Raw genomic sequence first — 25,882 nt, forward strand, 5'->3', positions numbered from 1 at the left:
AAGAGTCTCTGTGCGTCTACCCGATCTATTCCTCTCATGATTTTATACACCTCTATAAGATCACTCCTCATCCTCCTGTGCTCCAGGGAATAGAGTCCCAGACTACTCAACCTCTCCCTATAGCTCACACCCTCTAGCCCTGGCAACATCCTCGTAAATCTTCTCTACACCCTTTCCAGCTTGTCAACATCTTTCCTTTAACATCCTATATAAAAGCAAAGAAACATTTATAAACTGTTTCAAAACCATAATCCTTGTTCATTTTAGGTATCTTATTAACAGCCAATGCCAGGTTTCACTCTATCTAATAGAACAGTATAGAAACATAGAAACATAGAAAATAGGTGCAGGAGTAGGCCATTCGGCCCTTCGAACCTGCACCGCCATTCAATATGATCATGGCTGATCATCCAGCTCAGTAGCCTGTACCTGCCTTCTCTCCATACCCCCTGATCCTTTTAGCAAAAAGGGCCACATCTAACTCCCTCTTAAATATAGCCAATGAACTGGCCTCAACTACCTTCTGTGGCAGAGAATTCCACAGACTCACCACTCTCTGTGTGAAGGAATGTTTTCTCATCTCGGTCCTAAAAGATTTCCCCCTTATTCTCAAGCTGTGACCCCTGGTTCTGGACTCCCCCAACATCGGGAACAATCTTCCCGCATCTAGCCTCTCCAACCCCTTAAGAATTTTATATGTTTCTATAAGATCCCCCCTCAGTCTTCTAAATTCCAGCGAGTACAAGCCCAGTCTATCCAGTCTTTCCTCATATGAAAGTCCTGCCATCCCAGGGATCAATCTGGTGAACCTTCTCTGTACTCCCTCTAAGGCAAGAACGTCTTTCCTCAGGTTAGGAGACCAAAACTGCACACAATACTCCAGGTGCGGTCTCACCAAGGCCCTGTACAACTGAGGCAGAACCTCCCTGCTCCTAAACTCAAATCCTCTTGCTATGAATGCCAACATACCATTCGCTTTCTTCACTGCCTGCTGCACCTGCATGCTTGCTTTCAATGACTGGTGCACCATGACACCCAGGTCACGTTGCATCTCCCCTTCTCCCAATCGGTCACCATTCAGGTAATACTCTGCTTTCCTGTTCTTGCCGCCAAAGTGGATAACCTCACATTTATCCACATTATATTGCATCTGCCATGCATTTGCCCACTCGCCTAATCTATCCAAGTCACTCTGCAGCCTCCTAGCATCCTCCTCGCAGCTAACACTGCCACCCAGCTTCGTGTCATCCGCAAACTTAGAGATGTTGCATTCAATTCCCTCGTCCAAATCATTAATATACACTGTAAATAACTGGGGTCCCAGCACTGAGCCTTGCGGTACCCCACTAGTCACTGCCTGCCATTCTAAAAATTGTATAAGATTCGTCAGGCATGAGTTGCCTTTGGTAAATCCATGCTGACTTTGTCCGATGATTTCACCACTTTCCAAATGTGATGCTATCACATCTTTAATAACTGACTCCAGCATTTTCCCCACTACCGATGTTAGGCTAACTGGTCTATAATTCCCCGTTTTCTCTCTCCCTCCCTTTTTAAAAAGTGGGGTTACATTAGCTACCCTCCAGTCCTCAGGAACTACTCCAGAATCTAAAGAGTTTTGAAAAATTATCACTAATGCATCCACTATTTCTGAGGCTACTTCCTTAAGCACTCTGGGATGCAGCCTATCTGGCCCTGGGGATTTATCTGCCTTTAATCCATTTAATTTACCTAACACCACTTCCCGACTAACCTGGATTTCCCTCAGTTCCTCCATCTCATTAGACCCCCGGTCCCCCGCTATTTCCGGCAGACGGTTTATGTCTTCCTTAGTGAAGACAGAACCAAAGTATTTGTTCAATTGGTCTGCCATCTCCTTGTTCCCTATGATCAATTCACCTGTTTCCGACTGCAAGGGACCTACATTTGTCTTAACTAATCTTTTTCTCTTGACATATCTATAAAAGCTTTTGCAGTCAGTTTTTATGTTCCTTGCCAGTTTTCCCTCATAATCTATTTTCCCTTTCCTAATTAAGCCCTTTGTCCTCCTCTGCTGGACTCTGAATTTCTCCCAGTCCTCTGGTATGCTACTTTTTCTGGCTAATCTGTATGCTTCATCTTTTGTTTTAATACTATCCTTGATTTCCCTTGTTAGCCACGGATGCACTACCTTTCCTGGTTTGTTCTTTTGCCAAACTGGGATGAACACTTGTTGTAGTTCATCCATGCGACCTTTAAATGCCTTCCATTGCATGTTCACCGTCAACCCTTTCAGCATTAATCGGCAGTCTATCTTGGACAATTCACGCCTCATACCCTCAAAGTTACCTTTCTTTAAGTTCAGAACACTTGTTTCTGTATCGACTTTGTCACTCTCCATCCTAATGAAGAACTCTACCATATTATGATCACTCTTGCCCAAGGGGCCTCGCACAACAAGACTGCTAACTAACCCTTCCTCATTACTCAATACCCAGTCTAGAATAGCCTGTTCTCTCGTTGGTTCCTCGACATGTTGGTTTAGAAAACCATCTCTCAAACATTCCAAGAAATCCTCTTCCTCAGCACCCCTGCCAGTTTGGTTCACCCAATCTATATGTAGATTGAAGTCACCCATTATAACTGCTGCACCTTTAGTGCACGCATTTCTAATTTCCTGCTTGATGCCATCCCCAACCTCACTACTGCTGTTAGGTGGCCTGTACACAACTCCCACTAGCTTTTTCTGCCCCTTAGTGTTTCGTAGCTCTACCCATATCGATTCCACTTCCTCCAAGCTAATGTCCTTCCTTTCCACTGCTTTAATCTCCTCTCTAATCAGTAAAGCTACCCCACCTCCTTTTCCTTTCTGTCTATCCCGCCTGAATATAGAATATCCCTGGATGTTGAGCTCCCAGCCTTGGTCACCCTGGAGCCATGTCTCCGTAATCCCAACTATATCATAATCATTAATAACTATCTCCACATTTAATTCATCCACCTTATTACATATACTCCTTGCATTGAGACACAAAGCCTTCAGGCTTGTTTTTATAACTCTCTTACCCCTTATACAATTATGTTGAAAAGTGGCCCTTTTTGATTTTTGCCCTGGATTTGTCTGCCTGCCACTTTTACTTTTCACCTTGCTACCTGTTGCTTCTACCCTCATTTTACACCCCTCTGTCTCTCTGCTCCTGCTCCCATCCCCCTGCCACATTAGTTTAAATCCTCCCCGACAGCACTAGCAAACACTCCCCCTAGGACATTGGTTCCATTCCAGCTCAGGTGCAGACCGTCCTGTTTGTACTGGTCCCACTTCTCCCAGAACTGGTTCCAATGTCCTAAAAATTTGAATCCCTCCCCCTTGCACCATTTTTCAAGCCACGTATTCATCTGAAATATCCTCCTATTCCTACTCTGACTAGCACGTGGCACTGATAGTAATCCAGAGATTATTACCTTTGAGGTCCTACTTTTAAGTTTTTCTCCTAGCTCTCTAAATTTACCTTGTAGGACCTCATCCCGTTTTTTACCTAAATCGTTGGTGCCAATGTGCACCACGACAACTGGCTGTTCACCCTCCCCTCCAGAATGTCCTGCAGCCGCTCAGAGATATCCCTGACCCTTGCACCAGGAAGGCAACATACCATCCTGGAGTCTCGTTTGCGGCCGCAGAAACGCCTATCTATTCCCCTTACAATTGAATCCCCTATCACTATAGCCCTTCCACTCTTTTTCCTCCCCTCTTTTGCCGCAGAGCCACCCACGGTGCCACGAACTTGGCTGCTGCTGCCTTCCCCTGATGAGCCATCTCCCCCAACAGTATCCAAAATGGCATACCTGTTTAGGAGGGAGATGACCGCAGGGGACTCCTGCACTACCTGCCGACTGCTACGCTGGCTAGTGGCCACCCGTTTCCTTTCTGTCCGCTTATCTTTTACCTGTGGTGTGGCCAACTCACTATACGTGATTTACCTTACACGATATTTACATTTCCACAAATCCTTGTAGATATTACAGTAGCACAACAGTGTACATATTCACCTTGCATCCCAGGGTACTTAAGGAGGTGGCTCTAGAAATAGTGGATGTATTGGAGATTATTTTTCAATGTTCTATAGATTCAGGATCAGTTCCTGTGGATTGGAGGATAGCAAATGTTATCCCACTTTTTAAGAAAGGAGGGAGAGAGAAAACGGGTAATTATAGACCAGTTAGTCTGACATCAGTGGTGGGGAAGATGCTGGAGTCAATTATAAAAGACGAAATTGCTGAGCATTTGGATAGCAGTAATGGGATCATTCCGAGTCAGCATGGATTTACGAAGGGGAAATCATGCTTGACAAATCTACTGGAATTTTTTGAGGATGTAACTAGGAAAATTGACAGGGGAGAGTCAGTGGATGTGGTGTACCTCGACTTTCAGAAAGCCTTCGACAAGGCCCCACATAGGAGATTAGTGGGCAAAATTAGGGCACATGGTATTGGGGGTAGGGTACTGACATGGATAGAAAATTGGTTGACAGACAGAAAGCAAAGAGTGGGGATAAATGGGTCCCTTTCGGAATGGCAGGCAGTGACCAGTGGGGTACCGCAAGGTTCGGTGCTGGGACCCCAGCTATTTACGATATACATTAATGACTTAGACGAAGGGATTAAAAGTACCATTAGCAAATTTGCAGATGATACTAAGCTGGGGGGTAGTGTGAATTGTGAGGAAGATGCAATAAGGCTGCAGGGTGACTTGGACAGGTTGTGTGAGTGGGCGGATACATGGCAGATGCAGTTTAATGTAGATAAGTGTGACGTTATTCACTTTGGAAGTAAGAATAGAAAGGCAGATTATTATCTGAATGGTGTCAAGTTAGGAGGAGGGGGAGTTCAACGAGATCTGGGTGTCCTAGTGCATCAGTCAATGAAAGGAAGCATGCAGGTACAGCAGGCAGTGAAGAAAGCCAATGGAATGTTGGCCTTCGTAACAAGAGGAGTTGAGTATAGGAGCAAAGAGGTCCTTCTACAGTTGTACCGGGCCCTGGTGAGACCGCACCTGGAGTACTGTGTGCAGTTTTGGTCTCCAAATTTGAGGAAGGATATTCTTGCTATGGAGGGCGTGCAGCGTAGGTTCACTAGGTTAATTCCTGGAATGGCGGGACTGTCGTATGTTGAAAGGCTGGAGCGATTGGGCTTGTATACACTGGAATTTAGAAGGATGAGGGGGGATCTTATTGAAACGTATAAGATAATTAGGGGATTGGACACATTAGAGGTAGGAAACATGTTCCCAATGTTGGGGGAGTCCAGAACAAGGGGCCACAGTTTAAGAATAAGGGGTAGGCCATTTAGAACGGAGATGAGGAAGAACTTTTTCAGTCAGAGAGTGGTGAAGGTGTGGAATTCTCTGCCTCAGAAGGCAGTGGAGGCCAGTTCGTTGGATGCTTTCAAGAGAGAGCTGGATAGAGCTCTTAAGGATAGCGGAGTGAGGGGGTATGGGGAGAAGGCAGGAACGGGGTACTAATTGAGAGTGATCAGCCATGATCGCATTGAATGGCGGTGCTGGCTCGAAGGGCTGAATGGCCTACTCCTGCACCTATTGTCTATTGTCTATTGTCTATTGTCTACATAGAGGAAGCTGGGAATCTTTTTGTGATATCATTTGCATGTCTTTCTTTAACCATGTTAAAAGCTAATTGATTTCATTCTTCGCATAACATTGAAGTATCTGTTGGTGTAAATACGTACAACATAGAAGGGTACAAATAACACAAGAACAAGTTCTTTGGTCCAGATCTATGCTGACATAATCCCAAATGAAATCTATCTCATTTGCCTGCACGTGATCCATATCCCTACATTCCCTGAATATCCACGTGCCGATCTAAAAACCTCTTAAATGCCACTATTGTATCTGCCTCCACCACTACCCCTGGCAGTACGGTCCAGGCAATGTTGCCCACCTCACCTTAAAGCTATGCACACTAGATCTTGACATTTCCATCCTGAGAAAAAGGTTCTGACTGTCTACGCTATCTAAGCCGCTTATAATTTTATACACATGTATCGGGTCTCCCCCCAACCTCCACAGAAAACAACCCAGGTTTGTCCAATCTTTCCTTATAGTTAATACCCTCTAATCCAGGCACCATTCTGGTCAACCCCATTTGCATCCTCTCCAAAGCTTCCCCATTCTTCCTGTAATGGGGCGACCAGAATTATCCACAATACTCCAAATGCAGCATGACCAAAGTCCTATAAAGTTGTAACATGAGTTCCTGACTCTGTTCAATGTCCCGACTGATGAAGGCAAGCATACAATATGCCTTCTTTACCACTCTTATCTGCTTGAGTGTTCACTTTCAGGGAGATATGGAGCTGGACTACAAGATCCCTCTGTGCATCAAATATAAATAAACGTAATAAACGTGTATAATACTTGACAGTGCAGCATTTTCTTACCCATTGTTTCCTCGGGAATGGAGTCACTGGTTCAAATCCACAGATTACACCCTGGTAGAAAGGCTTGCAAAGGCTTCGCAAAGCTAGCGAGTGTCACAGAGACAGGGAGAACTAAAGCATCAAGCAAGCCTTGTACTTAAAAGCTGCTGGCTCAGGGAAAATGGTTCCACCCATTGAGCTGATATTTAGAAGTAGGATATAGACACAAAGTGCTACGGTAACTCAGCGGGTAAGGCAGCATCTCTGGAGAAAAAGGATAGGTGATGTTCCAGGTCTGGAGCCGACCCTTCTTCAGAGTCTGAAGAAGGGTCCCGACCCAAAACGTCACCCATCCTTTTTCTCCAGAGATGCTGCCTGACCGGCTGAGTTACTCCAGCACTTGGTGTCTATCTCCGGTGTAAACCAGCATCCGCAGTTCCTTTCTACATGTTTAGAAAGTGGAACGTATATAACAAATCCGCAAATGCCAGGAAAGTGCATGTTCCCTCGCTGAATAGATTCTGCGACACTTCTCACACCGAGTCTTGCATTCATTTTTCAGGTGGTCGAATTCTGTGATAACAACACTCACAATGCTGAAGCGCCCAACATGCAGAACAGAATGTGCAATTACAGGAGCACTTGGGACGTGATCAGCAAGTCGGAAGATTTCAAGAATAACCCCCCGGCTAACGTTGCATCCCTGGTGCCGACAATAACTCTACTGCACGTCAAGGACCGAGTGCTGTGCTTAGTTCTTGATGACTCTGAAAGTATGGGCACGGTATGTTCCCAGTACGGAATAGTAGTGTTGGTTTAAGTTGAAGATATCTATGAGTTTACCCCTTCATAAGTTCACAAGTTCTAGCAGCAGAAGTAGGCCATTCAGCCCATCAAGTCTACTCCAACATTCAATCATGGCTGATCTATCTATCACTCTCAATCCCATTCTCCTGCCTTCTCCCCACATCCCCTGACAACCGTACGTCTCAGGAATCTGTCAATCTCCGCCTTAAAAATATCCATTGACTTGGCCTCCACAGCCGTCTGTGGCAATGAATTCCACCGATTCACCACCCTCTGACTAAAGAAATTCCTCCTCATTTCCTTTCTAAAGAAATGTCCTTTAATTCTGAGGCTGTGACCTCTGGTCCTAGACTCTCCCACTAGTGGAGACATCCTCACCACATCCACATCCATAAGCGGTGGCACGGTGGCGCAGCTGTAGAGTTGCTGCCTTGCAGCGCCAGAGACCCGGGTTCGATCCTGACTGCGGGTGCTGTCTGTACGGAGTTTGTACGTTCTCCCGTGACCTCGTGGGTTTTCTCCGAGATCTTTGGTTTCTTCCCACAGTCCAGAGAGGTACAGGTTTGTAGGTTAATTGGCTTGGTATAAATGTAAAAGTGTCCCCAGTGTGTGTAGGATAGTGTCAATGTGCGGGGACCGCTGGTTGGCGATGACTCGATGGGCCAAAGGGCCTGTTTCCGCGCTGTATCTCTAAATTAAACTAAAAACTAAACGAAACATATTGTTGAAGCACGGAGTTAGCTGCTTCTGCAGAAGTCTGAATTTTGAATCTGACTTGCTTTCTTTCTGAAAACAGCAAAATCGTATTGAAAGGCTCAGACAAGCAGCATCGATATTCCTGCTGCAGATCATTGAGACAGGATCCCAAGTTGGCATCGTCACTTTTGATAGCAGGGCAACTATTAGAACGCAGCTGAAAATAGTTAACAGTGAAGCGGTTCGGAAGCAACTGATAAACTACCTGCCTACAACCGCAGGTGGTGGAACAAATATCTGTAGTGGGGTTCGGGCAGCTTTCCAGGTAAGTCCCAGAGGACTTTTAATTGCACTTTCCATTGTAATGGTTCCAATCGTTTTCCAGCGTTGACGAAATGATGATTGTTTTCCAGGTCCTTCGCGGAGATGACGGAGCTACAAACGGCGATGAAATAGTTTTGCTGGCCGCTGGGGAGGACCCTTCTATAAGCCAGTGCTTCGAAGAAGTGAGACAAAGTGGAGCTATTGTCCACACCATCGCATTGGGACCACATGCAGCCATAGAACTGGGACAACTATCAGTTATGACAGGCAAGAAATAGGTTTCAAAGTTTAGTTTAGTTTGGTTTAGTTTGGAGATACAGTGCAGAAACAGGCCCTTTGGCCCACCGAGTCCGTGCCAATCAGCGGAAAGACAATACATGATTACAATCGAGCCATCCACAGTGTACAGATGCATGATAAAGGGAATAACGTGAATAACATTTAGTGCAAGATAAAGCCAGTAAATTAATCAAACATAGTCCGAGGGTCTCCGATGAGGTAGACAGTAGTTGAGGACTGCTCTCTGGTTGTGGTGGGATGGTTCAGTTGCCTGATAACAGATGGGGAGAAACTGTCCCTGAATCTGGAGGTGTGCGTTTTCACACTTCTATACCTTTTGCCTAATGGGAGAGGGGAGAAGATGGAGTGGCCGGGGTGCGACTCGTCCTTGATTATGCTGCTGGCCTTATCGAGGTAGCGTGAGATGTAAATGGAGTCAATGAAGGGAGATTGGTTTGGGTGATGTTCTGGGCTTCGCCCACAATACTCGGCAATGTCTTGCGGGCATCTACGTTACATTCAGTTCATTTTCCTCATCAGCTTTATGATTGAATAATGTGAATGAAATCTTGCGCAAACATTTTCCCTTTCAAGAGTGAAGAGTGTTTTATTGTCACATGTACCGAAATGGATCAATGAAATTGTTCATGACCTCTATGTTAACTCTTCAATTTTATATTCTTCAATTATCAGATGGCATACAATATTCGGCCACAGATAACGTGGATGAAAATGGACTAATCGATGCTTTCACTGGATTAGTATCAGGCAATGGTGACATTATCCAGCAGTCAATCCAGGTTTGATTCATTGAGCAACATTCCAAAACATGTTTGCTGGAAATAACTGCCTCACCGGATTAAAAATATTTCTTCTCTTTGGTTACAGCTTGAAAGATCTGGAAAGCGCATCAGCAGTAATAGTTGGTTAACCGGTACAGTCGTCATTGATAAAACCATTGGGAATGACACCTTCTTTGTCATGACGTGGGAGAGCGTTACACCATCCATCTTAGTTCATGATCCTCGGGGAAAGATTTACGATGATTCAAACTTTGACATAGACAACAGTTTCCATACAGGAAGACTTGCTATTCCTGGCACTGCAGAGGTATGTTACAGTGTCATAGAGTCATACAGTGCGAAAACAGGCCCTTCGGCCCAACATGTCCCAGCTACACTAGTCCCACCTGCCCGCGTTTGGTCCATATCCCTCCAAACCTGTCCTATCTATGCACCTGTCTAACTGTTTCTTAAACGTTGGGATAGTCCCAGCCTCAACTATCTCTTCTGGCACCTTGTTCCATACACCCACCACCCTTTTGTGTGAAAGAATTACTCCTCAGATTCCTATTAATTCCTTTCCCCTTCACCTTAAACCTATGTTCTCTGGTCCTCGATTCCCCTACTCTGGGAAAGAGACTCTGTGCATCTACCTGATCGATTCCTCTGATGATTTTATACCCATGTTTCTTATTGGATTTCATGTTTCCTCTTTTTGTTGATTTAGCTTTGCCCTCTGTGTTGTAAATTAAAGTGGCGTGCTTTTCTATCAGCCAGGATCATGGAGCTACTCGATAAAGAATACGGCTGCTGCAGATCAGGTTCTGAGCATCACTGTGATATCCCGCGCAGCAGACGAGAGTGTTCCACTTTTCACTGTCAATGCCCACATCAATCAGGGTACATCGGTGTGGCCGAACCCCCTGGTCATTTACGCAGAGGTCAGTCACGGCTATCTGCCAGTCATTGATGCTAAAGTGTCAGCCACAATGGAGCGGGCAGATGGCACGTCTACCATCGTTGACCTTCTGGACAATGGCGCAGGTAAACGCACGTGAAAGACCGAGAGACAGGCGACTGTAACGAGCCGTGCGTGTTCCTTTCTGAGAGCCACAGGGCACGACAGGCGTTGAAGTATGACACAAAAAGCCGGTCAGGCAGCATCTCTGAGAATAAGGGGTAGGCCATTTAGAACTCAGATGAGGAAAAACTTTTTCAGTCAGAGTTGTGAATCTGTGGAATTTTCTGCCTCAGAAGGCAGTGGAGGCCAATTCTCTGAATGCATTCAAGAGAGTTCTAGATAGAGCTCTTAAGGATAGCAGAGTCAGGGGGTATGGGGAGAAGGCAGGAACGGGGTACTGATTGAGAATGATCAGCCATGATCACATTGAATGGCGGTGCTGTCTCGAAGGGCCGAATGGCCTCCTCCTGCACCTATTGTCTATGGTCTATTGTCTGGAGAGAAGGAATGGGTGACGTTTTGGGTCGAGACCCTTCTTCAGACTGAAGAAGGGTCTCGACCAGAAACGTCACCCATTCCCTCTCTCCAGAGATGCTGCCTGACCCGCCGAGTTGCTCCAGCATTTTGTGATACCTTCGATTTGTACCAGTATTTTCCTACACACAAAAAACTGGAGTAACTCAGCACCTCTGGTGAAAAGGAATAGGGTCGAGACGTTGAGGTATAATTGAAGTGTAGATGTGGTTCAATACTGGAAATGAGGCAACCATTTTGCGTGCGGCATGTTCCCACAAAAGAGCTTCAGCTTCCGTCAGGATTAAGGATGACTTCCTTCCTTCCTCTCTGGTTTTGAGGCCTCAGAGATGACTGATAAGGCCGGTGTAGGAACCACAGACACTTGCACAGATGGGGCAGGTGATGCCTGACGGGGAATGTGGGGGAGTAGTTTGTGAGGTGTTTTGCTTCTTCTGCCATTTACAGGCTTATGCATGCACCCAAGATATGGACACCTAATGCAGGCTCTCAATAACATCTCAAATGTTGATGGACTAATGGTCAAGGAATTGTATGTTTTCTTTGCTCCGCCTTATCCAATTTGGCTTGGTCCTTGTAAAGTTAATTAATGGAAGCCTTGAGCTTATGGCATTTCAATTGCCTCCTGACCAGAGGCCTGGATAGAGTGGATGTGGAGAGGATGTTTCCACTAGTGGGAGAGTTTAGGACCAGAGGCTGCAGCCTCAGAATAAAAGGACGTACCTTTAGAAAGGAGATTTATTTTGTCAAAGGGTGGTGAATTTGTGCAATTCATTGCCACAGAAGGCTGTGGTGGGCAAGTCAATGGATATTTTTAAGGCGGAGATTGATAGATTCTTGATTCATACGGGTGTCTCTGTTTCTGCTTTCTACTGCACAACCGCCAACAGCTGGGCTGTCTCGTGCAGGTTTCGCTCGCATGGGTACCGGTTGCAAAAAGGTCATTTAGATTTTTACGTGGGCAAGTTTGGTGAGATGATCCATGTCCAAGTTGTCGAGTTGTGACATGAAGAGTGACAAGGTTGGTGCACACCTGGTGGTGTCGGGAAGGATGTTCCACTCTGGGATAGTCCATGGATATAGTGACTATAGGCAGCTATTTTTGTTTGCTCTAATTCTAGTATAAATGAAGTGACCTGAGGACTGTCTTGTAAATGTCTGGGTATTGGATTGAATGAAGTGAGATATGTTACTGGGGATGATGCCATGAGTCTATTTGTAGACTGTACATAAGCGGGCTTTGGTGGGTCTCGACTCCAGCGACTCCCAGCCAAGGCGATTTAACATATCGGAGACGCTTGACTGTCTTGAGTCAGGGGTTACGGGGAGAAGGCAGGAGAATGGGGTTGAAAAATATATCAGCCGTGGTTGAATAGCGGAGTACACTTGATGGGCCGAATGGCCTAATTCTGCTCCTATCACTTATGAAATGAAAATTCTTTGGGAAGCAGCATTTGTGGAGAGTGCTCTACAGTATAGTCCCATTTGATTGCAACAATGTGATAATGGACAGATAATCAGAGGTCTGAGTGCTATAGCAATGTGTTAAAGGATGTTCCAATTTAAAAAAAAAGATTTCATAATTTCCTGTGCACGCCTTTATTTGCAATAAATTTATTTGTAATAAATACCTTTACTTGCCTTCTTCTCGTTAGACCCTGATGCTGTTGAAAACGATGGCATTTATTCAAAATACTTCATTAATTTTGGTGGAAATGGACGGTACAGCTTCAAAATAAATATTCAAGGAAAAGATGGAGTAACAAGATTATCAGCCAGGAGGCAAGGTCGTGCTCTGTACATCCCTGGATATGTGCAGAATGGTAATGTATTGATGGATAAATGTTACACATTGATGTTGACGGTATAACATTGGCTGTGTCTATCACCACCTTTAACCCAAGTGCCATTGAAATTCTCACCTTTCTATCCCCAAACATGACAAACTTTGAGAACCAGAGGACATGGGTTTAAGGTGAGGGGGGGGGGGGGAGGATTTGATGGGAACCTGAGGTGTAACATTTTCACACAAAGGGTGGTGAGTGTACGCAACAAGTTGCCAGAGGAGGTAGTTGAGGCAGGTACTATCGCAACGTTTTAAGAAACATTTAGACAGATACCTGGAAAAGACCGGTTTAAAGGGATATGGGCCAATCGCAGGCAGGTGGGACTAGTGTAGCTGGGACATGTTGGTGGTCAGTGAGGGCAGGTTGGGCCGAGGGGCCTGTTTCCACACTGTAAGACTCTATGACTCTAAATGCCATGGTCTCAAGGACAATCTTCCATCCTTCATTTTCCCTGAAACTCATCTCATCCTGTATCCCACTTCTACCTGCATTCCTTCCTCTGACTTCACAACTCACAACACTTCAACCCTTATGTCTCACACATTCTGTTTTTTTCATCTCTGGCCTTTGTCCAGTCAGTGACTAGTGGGGTGCCGCAAGGCTCGGTGCTGGGACCCCAGTTGTTCACAATATATATTAACGATTTAGAAGAGGGAATTAAATGTACCATCTCTAAGTTTGCTGATGGCACAAAACTGGGTGGCAGTGTGAGCTGCGAGGAGGATGCTATGAGGCTGCAGGGTGACTTGGATAGGTTGAGTGAGTGGGCAGAAGCATGGCAGATGCAGTGTAATGTGGATAAATGTGAGGTTATTCACTTTGGTGGCAAGAACAAGAAGGCAGATTATTATGTGAATGGTGTCAGATTAGGAGAAGGGGAGGTGCAACGAGACCTGGGTGTGCTTGTACATCAGTCACTGAAAGTAAGCATGCAGATATAGCAGGCAGTGAAGAAAGCTAATGGCATGTTGGCCTTCATTTCGAGAGGAGTTGAGTTTAGGAGCAAGGAGGTCCTACTGCAGTTGTACAGGGCCCTAGTGAGACCGCACCTGGAGTATTGTGTGCAATTTTCGTCTCGTAATTTGAGAAAGGACATTATTGCTAATGACGGAGTGCAGCGTAGGTTCACCAGGTTAATTCCCGGGAGGGCGGGACTGACATGTGATGAAGAATGGGTTGACAGGGCTTGTATTCGCTGGAATATAGAAGGATGAGAGGGGATCTTATAGAAACATATAACATTCCTAGAGGATTGGACAGGGGAGATGCAGGAAATATGTTCCCTATGTTGGGGAGTCCAGAACCAGGGGTCACAGTTTAAGAATAAGGGGTAGCGACTGAGATTAGGATAAACCAGAGAGTTGTGAATCTGTGGAATTCTCTGCCACAGAAGGCAGTGGAGGCCAATTCACTGGATGTTTTCAAGAGAGAGATAGGTTTAGCTCTTAGGCCTGACGGAATCAAGGGATATGGGGAAAAGCCAGAACGGGGTACTGATTTTGAATGATCAGCCTTGATCATATTGAATGGTGGTGCTGGTTTGACGGGTGAATGGCCTACTCCTGCACCTATTTTCTACGTTTCTATGTTTCTCTGAACCCCTATCAACCCCTCCCTACGACCTGCTGTGATTTGTCCTGCTCCTTCTCTCTTCCAGCTTTCATCCTCTACCCGACAGTCAATCCATAGAAGGTCCTGACCTGAAACGTCACCTATCCATGTTCTCCAGTGATGCTGCCTGACCTGCTGAGTTACTCCAGCACTTTGTGTCATTTTATGTAAAGCAGCATCTGCAGTTCCTTTATACTATATCCAGTACCCTGCTGTCTACTTGTCCATTGCCCAGTGTCCTCACTGCATGATAACAGTCTCGGAAAATCATCACAAAAAAAAAACTACACTTGTGATGAAATCCTTGTTAACCCTTAGCTACCCCCCCCTCCTCTCCTCTCCCCCACACCCACCCCTTCCTCCCCAAAACTCTACCTCTATAAACCAGGCAAGTGTCTCTCCTGAAATCTCAACTCCTCTGGCGCTGGTCTTTCATGCATCCATCTCTTTCTGCCCTGCCTCTGATGTAAAATGTCTTAACTCCATGTTTGTGGGTTCCTCCTCTCACTGTTCTCCTTTACATTGAGACGTTAGATCACCCCACTTAATATCTCTTCATGAAATATCAACAATATTTCACCTGTACCAAGGTACAGTGAAAAGCTTTTTCATTGCACGCTATAAATACAATCAAGTATAGTCCATAGAGCAAAGGGAAAGATATGGAATGCATAATACAGTTCTCGGCATTGTAGTGCATCAGTTCCACAGACAAAGTCCAATGTCCCCAACGGGGTAGAGGTGAAACAGACTGTACCCTAGCTTATGTAAAGAGTATTCAGAAGCCTGATAATAAGAGGGAAATAAGCTGTTCCAGAGTCTGGTCGTGCATGCTGTCAAGCTCTATAGCTTCTACCAGATAGGAACAGGGAGAAGCAGGAATAACCCGGGGTGGGACAAGTCTTTGATTGTGTTGGCTGCTTTTCCAAGGTCTAGATGGGATCAATGGTGGGATATCAGGTTTGTGTGATGGATTGGGCGACATCTACAACTCTCTGCAATTTTCCATGGTCTTTGACAGAGCTGTTTCTAAACCAAGCTGTGATGCAACCCCGACAGTATGCTTTCTATGGTGCATCAGTAGACGTTTGTAAGAGTCATTGGAGACACGCCAAATTTCCTCAGTCTCCTCAGGAAGTAGAGGCATCTTGACTGTCACATCAGTGTGGTTGGTCAACGACAGATCATTGAAGATCTCAACCATTTCCACTTCGGCATCATTGATGCCGACTGGGGCATGTACTTAGGGTTGCCAACTGTCGTATTAGTCGGGACATCCCATATTTTGGGCTAAATTGGTTTAGGCCCAGACGGCGCTATAGGCCCTGACACAGTAGGCCCGTACACTGTAGGTCCAGATACTGTATGCCTGGACACTGTAGACCCGGACACTGTAGCCCGGGGGCCACTGAAGTCCCGGATAGTGTAGGCCCGAGCGCTGCCGAACGGAGGTTGCGTAGCAACCCGCCTCCCGGCCCGGGGGGGCCGCCATGGTTGAAGCGGGAGCAACAGGCCATTGGCTGGGTGAGGTCACGTGTGGCGTGGGGTTGTGACGTCACCCTTTGTCCCTTATTTGGGAGTGAGGAAGTTGGCAACCCTACATGTACTCCACCTTGCTTCCGAATCGTCGATAACTAGCTCCTTCATCTTGCAATCTGCAGTGTCATTTCACAATAGATTTTAGATATCTTGATCCTTTTTCTGAAACGTGTCCTTTTCTTTTTCGTTCAGGACAAATTCAACAAAACACATCTAGGCCGCCATCCATTGATGACAACACTCAGGTGAAACTGGGTAGTTTTCAGAGAGTTAAATCAGGTGGCACGTGTTTCGTAAGTCAGGTACCTCCAGGAGTTCCTCCTGATAGGTTCCCCCCGAGTACAATCATGGATCTTAAAGCAACGATAGTCCACGATAACATACAACTGAACTGGACAGCGCCAGGAGACGATTTTGATCAAGGAAATGGTAATTAAAAATTATATTTTGATGTATAAATTCTTCAATCGTTCAATGGTATTTATTGTCAGATGGACCTATGTGCATTGGAACTCTTTTTTTTTCAATACAGTTCAGTGCCAATTCCACATTTGAGTTTAGTTTATTATCTCATGTACCTCTGTAGTGTGGGGATATATTGCACCTTGGATGTGAAGAGAATGTTTCCACTAGTGGGAGAGTCTAGGACTAGGGGTTATAGCCTTAGAATTAAAGGACATTCCTTAAGGAAGGAGATGAGGAAGAATTTCTTTGGGCAGAGGGTGGTGAATCTGTAGAATTCGTCGCCACAGAAAGCTGTGGAGGCCATGCCAATGTATACTTTTAAGGCAGAGATAGATAGATTCTTGATTAGTACAGGTGTCAGGGGTTATAGGGAGAAGGCAGGGGAATGTTGGGAGGGAGAGATAGATCAGCCATGATTGAATGGCAGTGTAGACTTGATGGGCCGAAAAGCCTAATTCAAGTCCTATTACCTATGACCTTATGGTCTTATTCCTGTTCTTCCCTAACAAAAACTGAGAGAATATTTTATTAGCATGTTACAATAACAAAGTTTGAGTGGTGTTTCTTTTGTGAATTAACTTGCTTTCACGTTTTTTTTTCTCTTCCGCTTCTTCTTCGTTTAGCTTTGCACTATGAAATAAGGATGAGCCAAAACTTCACACAGCTGAAAAATTATTTTCAATCTGCTCACAAGATTAACACCACTGGGTTGAATCCTCAGCCTGCAAACTCCAAGGAATCGTTTTTAATCTCTGAGAATATTCAATTGAAAAATGGGACTGTAATCTACTTTGGTGCCATTGCATTTGATAAGGCAAATCATACTTCAGCGTTGTCGAATATAGCACAGGTTGCCTTGGTAATGGCACCTCCACTTCCACCTAGCCCTGGAGCTAGTATACCGACATATACTAGCCAGACCACTCGCAGCCTGCCAGACCACTCAATAGACAATAAACAATAGACAATAGGTGCAGGAGTAGGCCATTCAGCCCTTCGAGCCAGCACCGCCATTCAATGCGATCATGGCTGATCACTCTCAATCAGTACCCCGTTCCTGCCTTCTCCCCATACCCCCTCACTCCGCTATCCTTAAGAGCTCTATCCAGCTCTCTCTTGAAAGCATCCAACGAACTGGCCTCCACTGCCTTCTGAGGCAGAGAATTCCACACCTTCACCACTCTCTGACTGAAAAAGTTCTTCCTCATCTCCGTTCTAAATGGCCTACCCCTTATTCTTAAACTGTGGCCCCTTGTTCTGGACTCCCCCAACATTGGGAACATGTTTCCTGCCTCTAATGTGTCCAATCCCCTAATTATCTTATATGTTTCAATAAGATCCTCCCTCATCCTTCTAAATTCCAGTGTATACAAGCCTAATTGCTCCAGCCTTTCAACATACGACAGTCCCGCCATTCCGGGAATCAACCTAGTGAACCTACGCTGCACGCCCTCAATAGCAAGAATATCCTTCCTCAAATTCAGACCACTCGCAGCCTGCCAGACCACCGACAACAACTCATTCACCTCGTCAAACCATATCTGTGCACCCTCACTCGCCCTCCCAACCTGTTGACGTTACAGAAATTGTTCTCATAGTTTGTTGCCTTGTTGTCATCGTAACTCTGATCATTGCCATAACCGTGTGTATTGTGGCTACCAGAGGTCGTAAGAGAGTCTCACCCAGATAAGACACTTGCCATCAGTAAATTCAGAAGTTCGAGGAGCAGAATTATACCATTCGGCCCATCAAGTCTACCCCGACATTCAACATGGCTGACCTATCTTTCACTCTCAACCTCATTCTCCTCTCTTCTCCCCATAACCCATCTCCCCTTAAGTTAGAATTGGTCGTCCTTGACTTCATTCTTAGTATTCAAAGTATTAATCGCAAGCAACAAAAATCGATTATTCATTTCATTATTTTACATTTCTCAATAGTTGGTTTCTCAATAAAGGACTGTTTTCTCAATAAATCTCCAACTAGTTTGAGCAGAGACGCCAACATTAGTCATCAAAAGCCCTCAAGCCAATTTGTATTAAGTAACTATTTTGAAGGTTTGTTACAATTTCCTTCAGTTATTCTATGTGACTCCAATTTTCTTTCGTGCTTTGGGCAAAGACATTTTACCACTACACTTTCCTTGAATTGGGTACAAACTATGTGTCCGAGAATTTTGCTTGTAACACCAGGTTTAGGTTGAAGCCATTACCTGCAGTTTTGGTGCCCTGATTTGAGAACTGTATTCGGCGCTCTGTGGACCGAATTTTCAGTTATTTGCAAAATTGCCAATTGATAATAGATGCACATCATCAGAATGTCTGTATTGATCTAGTCCTGCTATCAGTATACAAAAGTTACGTGGTACACAGTGCATAAAATGATCATAAAAGGACACAAAGTGCTGGAGTAACTGAGTGGGTCAGGCAGTATCTAAGGAGAACATGGATAGATGATGTTCGGGTCGAGACCCTTCCTCAGACTTCTTAAACTAAACTAGCGTTTTTTACTATGATGGGGCTTCATCTTTGGGAAGCAGCTACACTCTTTTTATTTGCAAAACCTGAACATGACTGTGTAATTACTATTCTATGGTTTTTAAAGAAACAAATGCTCTCCACTCATTCACATCTAATTGTGCCTCATTTGCAAGATACACTAAGAATTGGTTTGTCTCCAACTACACGTCTCATTCCTGTTCCCAATGAAGTTTCTAACAGTATAAGAAAATAACTGCAGATGCTGATACAAATCGAAGGTATTTATTCACAAAATGCTGGAGTAACTCAGCAGGTCAGGCAGCATCTCGGGAGAGAAGGAATGGGTGACGTTTCGGGTCGAGACCCTTCTTCAGACTGATGTCAGGGGGGCGGGACCAGTTTCTAACAGGAAAGGTGGACTGTCTGCCTGTCACGTACGACAGGCTCTTTGCCAGAACAAGCCTCCACTTTTTTCCAAATCTTTCACGCAGAATCTGGCACTGCATATTATTTCCTTGAACAATCTCCTGTAGCAAAGCATTCCAAGTCAAAATTTCCCCACTTCCCCCCTGTCAACTTCACTGTTGTAATCTTTGTCCAACATTTTACATTTGACAATGAAGCCTGAGAATTAGGTTTTGTCCTTATTAGTCTTTGATTAGTACGGGTGTCTAATCCGTAGACACCCGTACGGATTACGGATTACGGAACGCCAATTTTATGGGGATAAGGCAGGAGAATGGGGTTAGGAGGGAAAGATAGATCAGCCATGATCGAATGGCGGAGTAGACTTGATGGGTCGAATGGCCTTATTCTGTTCCTATCACTTATGAACTTATTAGTGTAGAAAATAGGGTGTGTGTGTGTGAGAACTGATAGCTAATCGGGTGGCCAACAAATGGAATCACAGATTGGGCACAAATGCGGTAAAATATTTCCCGTTAGTATGTTTTTCACACAGACTTTCGAGATACAGTGTGGGAACGGGCCCTTCAGCCCACTAAGTCCATGCTGACCAGCGATCCCTGTACACTTACACTATCCTACACACTAGGGATAATTTTACAATGATACCAAAGACAATTTACCTGGAAACCTGTACGTCGTTGGAGTGTGAAAGGAAACCAGAGAACCCGGAGAAAACCCACATGGTCACAGGGAGAATGTACAAACTCCATACAGACAGCACCTGTAGTCAGGATCGACCCTGGGTTTCTGGTGCTGTACGGCAGCAACTCTACATCTGAGCCTATGTGCCTAACCCTAACAGATTATTGTTAAAAGGGCATTATCTCCTGGGCTCCAAATGGCAGTGGGATGCAGAGTTCAAAACTGCTTCATCATTGCCAAGCTGATTACTGGAAAGGACATTAAATCTGGGCATGCACACACCACAAATAGAAAAGGACTGCCCTAGAGCTAAGAGAATATGCAGCTGGTGGCAGGGTGGGGTTAGGTCAGGGACAAACGTATGAATCGGAGCAGGAACACTTCATTATTTAAGCTGGTGAAGAGCGCAGGGAAGACTTACAAGCATGTTGGCAGGACTTGAGCACCTGAGGTATGGCGAAAGGCTGGGCAGGCTAGGACTTTATTCCTTGGAGCGCAGAGGGATGAGGGGTGATCTTATAGAGGTGTATAAAATCATGAAGATGATCTATTGGGCAGGAAAATCACAAACCAGAGGGCACAGGTTTAAGGTGAGATGGGTAACTTTTAATAAGAACCTGAGGGGCACGTTTTTCACTCAGAGGGTGGTGGGTGTATGGAACGAGCTGCTGCAGGAGGTAGTTGAGGCAGGGACTATAACAGCATTTAACAGACACTTGGACAGATACATGGATAGGAAAGGTTTAGAGTGATATGGGCCAAATGTGGGCAAATGGGACTAGTTTAGATGACACATCTGCAACAGTAAGGACACGTTGGGTCGTAGGACCTGTTTCCATGCTGTATGACTCCATGACTATTTAATCCCACTACATCATTTGCTAAGATCTTGGCTGAACTGTTGGTAACCTTTTTTATGACTATGAATGTGCCAGGCGTAGATTGGGCCTATAAATATGAAGATCTTTGTACAACTTAACAAGCTGCTATTGTTATCGTAGAATCTCTCAAAGAATCTCCCTGAACTCAAATTACAGGGAGGTTTTATATTAATTAAGCATAAAGATAACAACAGGTGCCTAAATAAAGTCATTGAGTCATAGAGTGATACAGTGTGGAAATAGGCCCTTCAGCCCAACTCGCCCACACTGGTCTACAACGTCCCAGCTACCCTAGTCCCACTTGACTGCACTTGGTCCATAATCCTGGTAATAATACAGGTTCAATACAGCAAACCTTATATTTAATGAACGCCATCCCCAGCTTACACTTCAGCCCACCAGCTTTTATAACTGAGTTAGTTCCATTTGCCTGCGTTTGGCCAATATCCCTGTAAACATTTCCCTTCCACATACCTGCCTTTCAGTTTAGTTTAGTTTTGAGATACAGTCCAGCGCGGAAACAGGCTCTTCTGCCCTCTGATGCCCACCAGTCATCCCCACGCATTCACACTATCCTACACACACTAGGGACACTTTACAACTTTACCAAACCAATTAACCTACAAACATGGACGTATTTGGAGGGTAGGAGGAAACCGGACCTCCCAGGGAACACCCACACAGTTTACAGGGAGAACGTACAAACTCCGTACAGACAAGCACCGTAGTCAGGATCTAACCCGGGTTTCTGGCGCTGTAAGCAAACAACTCTACCACTGCGCGACCTTGTCGCCCTGCCTAAATGTGTTTTAAACACCATTGCTGTGCTCTCCTCTGCAGCTCCCTCTGGGAGCTTATTCGGACTATAGTGGCTTCACCTTGTACTAAAGGTTATTGCCTTATTATGTATCTATACTCTGTAAATGGCTCGATTGTAATCATGTTTTATCTTTCTGCTGACTGGTTAGCAGGGAACGAAAGCTTTTCACTGTACCTTGGAACACATGACAATAAACTCAACTCAACTATTAACCCCCTCCATTGTCTGTGTCCTTGACCCAAAGTCATCGCCTCTATTTTGCTGCTTGGCTGAAATGGAAGATAGACACAAAAAGCTGGAATAACTCAGCGGGACAGGCAGCATCTCTGGAGAGAAGGAATGGGTGATGTTTCATGTCGAGACCCTTCTTCAAACCAGTTAGAGATAAGGGAAATGAGAGATATAGACGATGATGTGGAGAGATAAAGAACAATGAATAAACTATATGCAAAAAAAGTAAGGATGATAAAGAGGAAACAGGCCAATGTTGGCTGTTTGTTGGGTGAAAATGTGAAGCTAGTGCGACTTGGGTGGGGGAGGGATAGAGAGAGAGAGAGAGGGAGAGACACCCCTCACCCCCTCCAACTCTCCCCCTCACCCTCTCCCCCTCACCCCCTCCACCTCTCCCCCTCACCCTCTCCCCCTCACCCCCTCCAACTCTCCCCCTCACCCTCTCCCCCTCTCCCCCTCACCCCCTCCACCTCTCCCCAATCCCTCCACCACTCCCCCTCCACCTCTCCCCCTCACCCCCTCCAGCTCTCCACCTCGCCTCCTCCCCCTCCACCTCACCCGTTCCACCACGCCTCTCATTCCTCTTCCTTTCACCTTTCTCCCACCCCCTTCTCCTTCATCTCCTCCAACCTTCACCTGCACCTGAATTCCACATAACTAACTGCAACCTGCACCCTCCCTCCCTCTCTCCTCTACACCCTCCCTCCATCTCCCCACCACACTCTCTCCTCTGCACCCCCTCTCTCTCCTCTGCACCCCCTCTCTCCCCCTGCACCCCCTCTCCCCCTGCACCCTCCCTCTCTCCCCCTGCACCCTCCCTCTCTCCCCCTGCACCCTCCCTCCCTCTCTCTCTCCCCCTGCACCCCCTCTCTCCCCCTGCTCCCTCCCTCTCCCCGTGCCTCTGCTCTGCTCTGCCCTTGCCCGGCGGGCTGGGAGCCGCGTCCTGGGGTACAGGTGTTTGCCAGCGGCCGCTTGTTACCTGTTGCCGCCGGCGGCTGATGGGGAGCCCGCGACATGGGGCGGGTATCTGTGCGGCGGCCCCGGGACGGAGCTGGTGCCGGGCGGGGCTGGGGCTGGGGCTGGTCGGACTGCCTCAAGGCAGCGGCTGGCCCGAGGAGAGGAGAGGAGGTGTGGAGTGAGAAAGGTGGGTAGGGGTGGGAATGGGAAGGAGAGGTGTCTGGATGGGAGGGAGAGGAGGAATGGGAGAGAGGGGAGGAATGGGAGGGAGAAGGGAGTGTGCAGGGGAGAGGGGTGGGAATAGGGGGAATGGGAGAAGGGAGGGGAATGGGAGGGAGGGAGAATGGGTGGGAATGGAATGGAGGGAGGGTGGGTGGGAATGGATGAGAGTGGTGGGAATGGGAGGGAGGTGTAGGTGGGAATGGGTGGGAGGGGGTAGGGAGAGGAGGGACAGAGGAATGGGAGGGAGGGGTAGGGAGAGAGGAATGGGAGGGTAGGCTGTGAATGGGAGAGAGGGTGGGAATGGGTGGGAGGGGAGTGGGCAGGAGGGGAGGGAGGAGAGGGTGGGAGGGAGGGGTGGGTGCGAATGGATGGGAGGGGAGGGAGGGGTGGGTGGGAATGGGTGGGAGGGGAGGGAGGAGTGGGAGTGGGCGGGAGTGGTTGGGGATGGGATGGAAGGTGAGGTGCAGGTGAAGAATCTGGAGGTGTGAGAGAACAGTGAAGGTGGAGGTAAATAGGTAAAGAACAGCCGAGGGGAAGTGGGACAGTGGAGGTGGTGGGGGGAACCCGGATTGGCCAGGGATGGGGTGCGGGAGATGTGGGGAAGACAGTGGGAGCCAATGGGATTGGCCAGGCATGTTGGGGTATATGGGAGTGGGGCGGTGGGGAAGGATTTGAAGAGGGAAGAAGAGGTATCGCTGGTGTTGGGCAGTAGCACCGGAGAAAGCATTTTATCGGGATGCACCACAGCCTGGTTTGGGAACAGCTCCATCCAGGGCCGTAAGAAATTGCAGCGAATTGTGAACACGGCCCGGGCCATCACACAAACTAACCTCCCTTCCCTTGACCTCATCTACACCTCACGCTGCCCCGGCAAGGCCAGCAGCATAATCAAGGACCAGTCGCACCCTGGCCATTCCCTCTTCTCCCCTCTCCCATCGGGCAAAAGGTACAGAAGTGTGAAAACGCACACCTCCAGATTCAGGGACAGTTTCTTCCCAGCTGTTATCAGGCAACTGAACCATCCTACCACAACCAGAGAGTATTGCTGAACTACTATCTACCTCTTTGATGACCCTCGGACTATCCTTGATCGGACTTTGCTGGCTTTACCTTGCACTGAACGTTATTCCCTTGTCATGTATCTGTACACTGTAAATGATTTAGATTTTTAGATTTTTTTAGATTTAGAGATTCAGCGCGGAAACAGGCCCTTCGTCCCACCGAGTCCGCGCCAACCAGCGATCCCCGCACACTAACACTATCCTACACACACTAGGGACAATTTTTACATTTACCCAGTCAATTAGCCTACATACCTGCACGTCTTTGGAGTGTGGGAGGAAACCGAAGATCTCGGAGAAAACCCACACGGGTCACGGGGAGAACGTACAAACTCCGTACAGACGGCGCCCGTAGTCATGATCGAACCTGAGTCTCTGGCGCTGCATTCGCTGTAAGGTAGCAACTCTACCACTGCACCACCGTGTCGCACATCAAATGGAATGATTGTCATCATGTATTGTCTTTCTGCTGACTGGTTAGCACGCAATAAAAAGCTTTTCACTCTACCTCGTTGCACGTGACAATAAACTAAACTAAACTGGGTGGTGTCAGGGCCTGCAGAGTGGGTTTGGGGAGGAGGGGATAGAGAGTGGGATCTGGGGAGGGGGAGGGATGGATGTGGGGAGGAGGTGGTTGTGGGGGGCGGGGGGTGATGGGAGGAGGTGGAGGGTAGGTGAGGAGGGGTAGAGAGAGGGGATTGGAAGGAGACTGACGAGTGTGGCAAGATGTTGACAAGGAGGGGTTGAAAGGAGGGGGAGGTGAGGGATGCTGGAGAGGAAAGATTCATTACCATGGAGGGCATGCATGAAGGAGAGGCGTCGCAAGTGAGCGAGCTATGGGGGGGGGGGGGGGGGAGACACCATTTGGGAGACACCATCACAGGGCGGCTTTACGGGAATAGAAACCTGTGCTGATTGATTTCCATTCAGGAGACACAAAAGATGCTGTAATCTGGAGGCAGAAACAGACTGCTGGAAGAACTCGGCAGGGCAGGCAGCATCTGTGGAGGCAGTGGGACAAAGGACGGTTCAGGTTACGACCCCACATCTAGACTGGATAAGGGAAATTGAAAGGCTGTTTTTTGATTTTTCTGATGCTTCCTTATTGATTTCCAGAAGTGTTTCTCTTCGTTACATACCCGATGCAGATAAGAGGGGGAAAAATTGCTTCATTCTACTTTTATATACAGTATCAAACTCCAAAGAGTAGATTTTGGCATCGTCTAAGAAATTGTGTCCTTTTCCTTGTTAGGAGGGGTGATTTGCGCAAGGCTCATAGGACCTTTGGTTACAGTACGTGACGCAGTAGGGAGGCGCTGATATGAATCATTAAAACTGCGATAAGACTGTTCTCTCACGCACCAAAGATACTTCCTTCATTATTAGAGGGTGGGTCCACACAGCAGACGGTTGAGATCCGTTGTAAACAAACATGATCTCTGCCAGAAACAGTCAAACATTTGTTCCACGTTATGTATATTACTCTTTGTTTTAGAGTTATCATTTTTACTTAACTATTATATTGTTGTGAAGCATAGAGCTGCCCAGCATGGAAACAGGCCCACTGGCCAAACCTGTCCATGCCCCAATCAAGTTGACATTCTGGGCTAGTCCCATTTGGCCCATATTCCTCTAAACCCCTTATGTTCATGTATCTGTCCAAATGCCTTTTGCAAGTGTAATTGTACCCACTTCTATAGGATCTTGATCCAAAATATGGACTGAGTGGAAAAGGCTACGCCTGAGGTCCTACTTAAATCTCTACTCTCTCACCTTAAGCCTATGCCCCCTTGTTTTAGATATTTATATAATCTTGCATCCTCACGGTATCTATATAATCTTTCATCCTGGGTGGCACGGT

General features: G+C 46.5%; 1 protein-coding gene across 1 annotated transcript in view; it reads left to right on the forward strand.

The window, feature by feature from the left end:
- Positions 1-17,226, forward strand: part of LOC144598017 (calcium-activated chloride channel regulator 1-like) — a 44,624-nt gene extending 27,398 nt beyond the window's left edge. Inside the window, exons 7-15 of the mRNA XM_078407891.1 lie at positions 6,977-7,198; positions 8,018-8,242; positions 8,331-8,508; positions 9,214-9,320; positions 9,409-9,630; positions 10,076-10,346; positions 12,453-12,620; positions 15,987-16,223; positions 16,883-17,226. Of these exons, the coding sequence (XP_078264017.1) occupies positions 6,977-7,198; positions 8,018-8,242; positions 8,331-8,508; positions 9,214-9,320; positions 9,409-9,630; positions 10,076-10,346; positions 12,453-12,620; positions 15,987-16,223; positions 16,883-17,223 (1,971 nt within the window). The 3' untranslated portion in view covers positions 17,224-17,226. The remainder of the gene's footprint in view (positions 1-6,976; positions 7,199-8,017; positions 8,243-8,330; positions 8,509-9,213; positions 9,321-9,408; positions 9,631-10,075; positions 10,347-12,452; positions 12,621-15,986; positions 16,224-16,882) is intronic.
- Positions 17,227-25,882: the final 8,656 nt, after the last annotated feature.

This window comes from Rhinoraja longicauda, chromosome 11 (genome assembly GCF_053455715.1).
Source record: "Rhinoraja longicauda isolate Sanriku21f chromosome 11, sRhiLon1.1, whole genome shotgun sequence".
NCBI classification, from domain to species: Eukaryota; Metazoa; Chordata; class Chondrichthyes; order Rajiformes; family Arhynchobatidae; genus Rhinoraja; species Rhinoraja longicauda.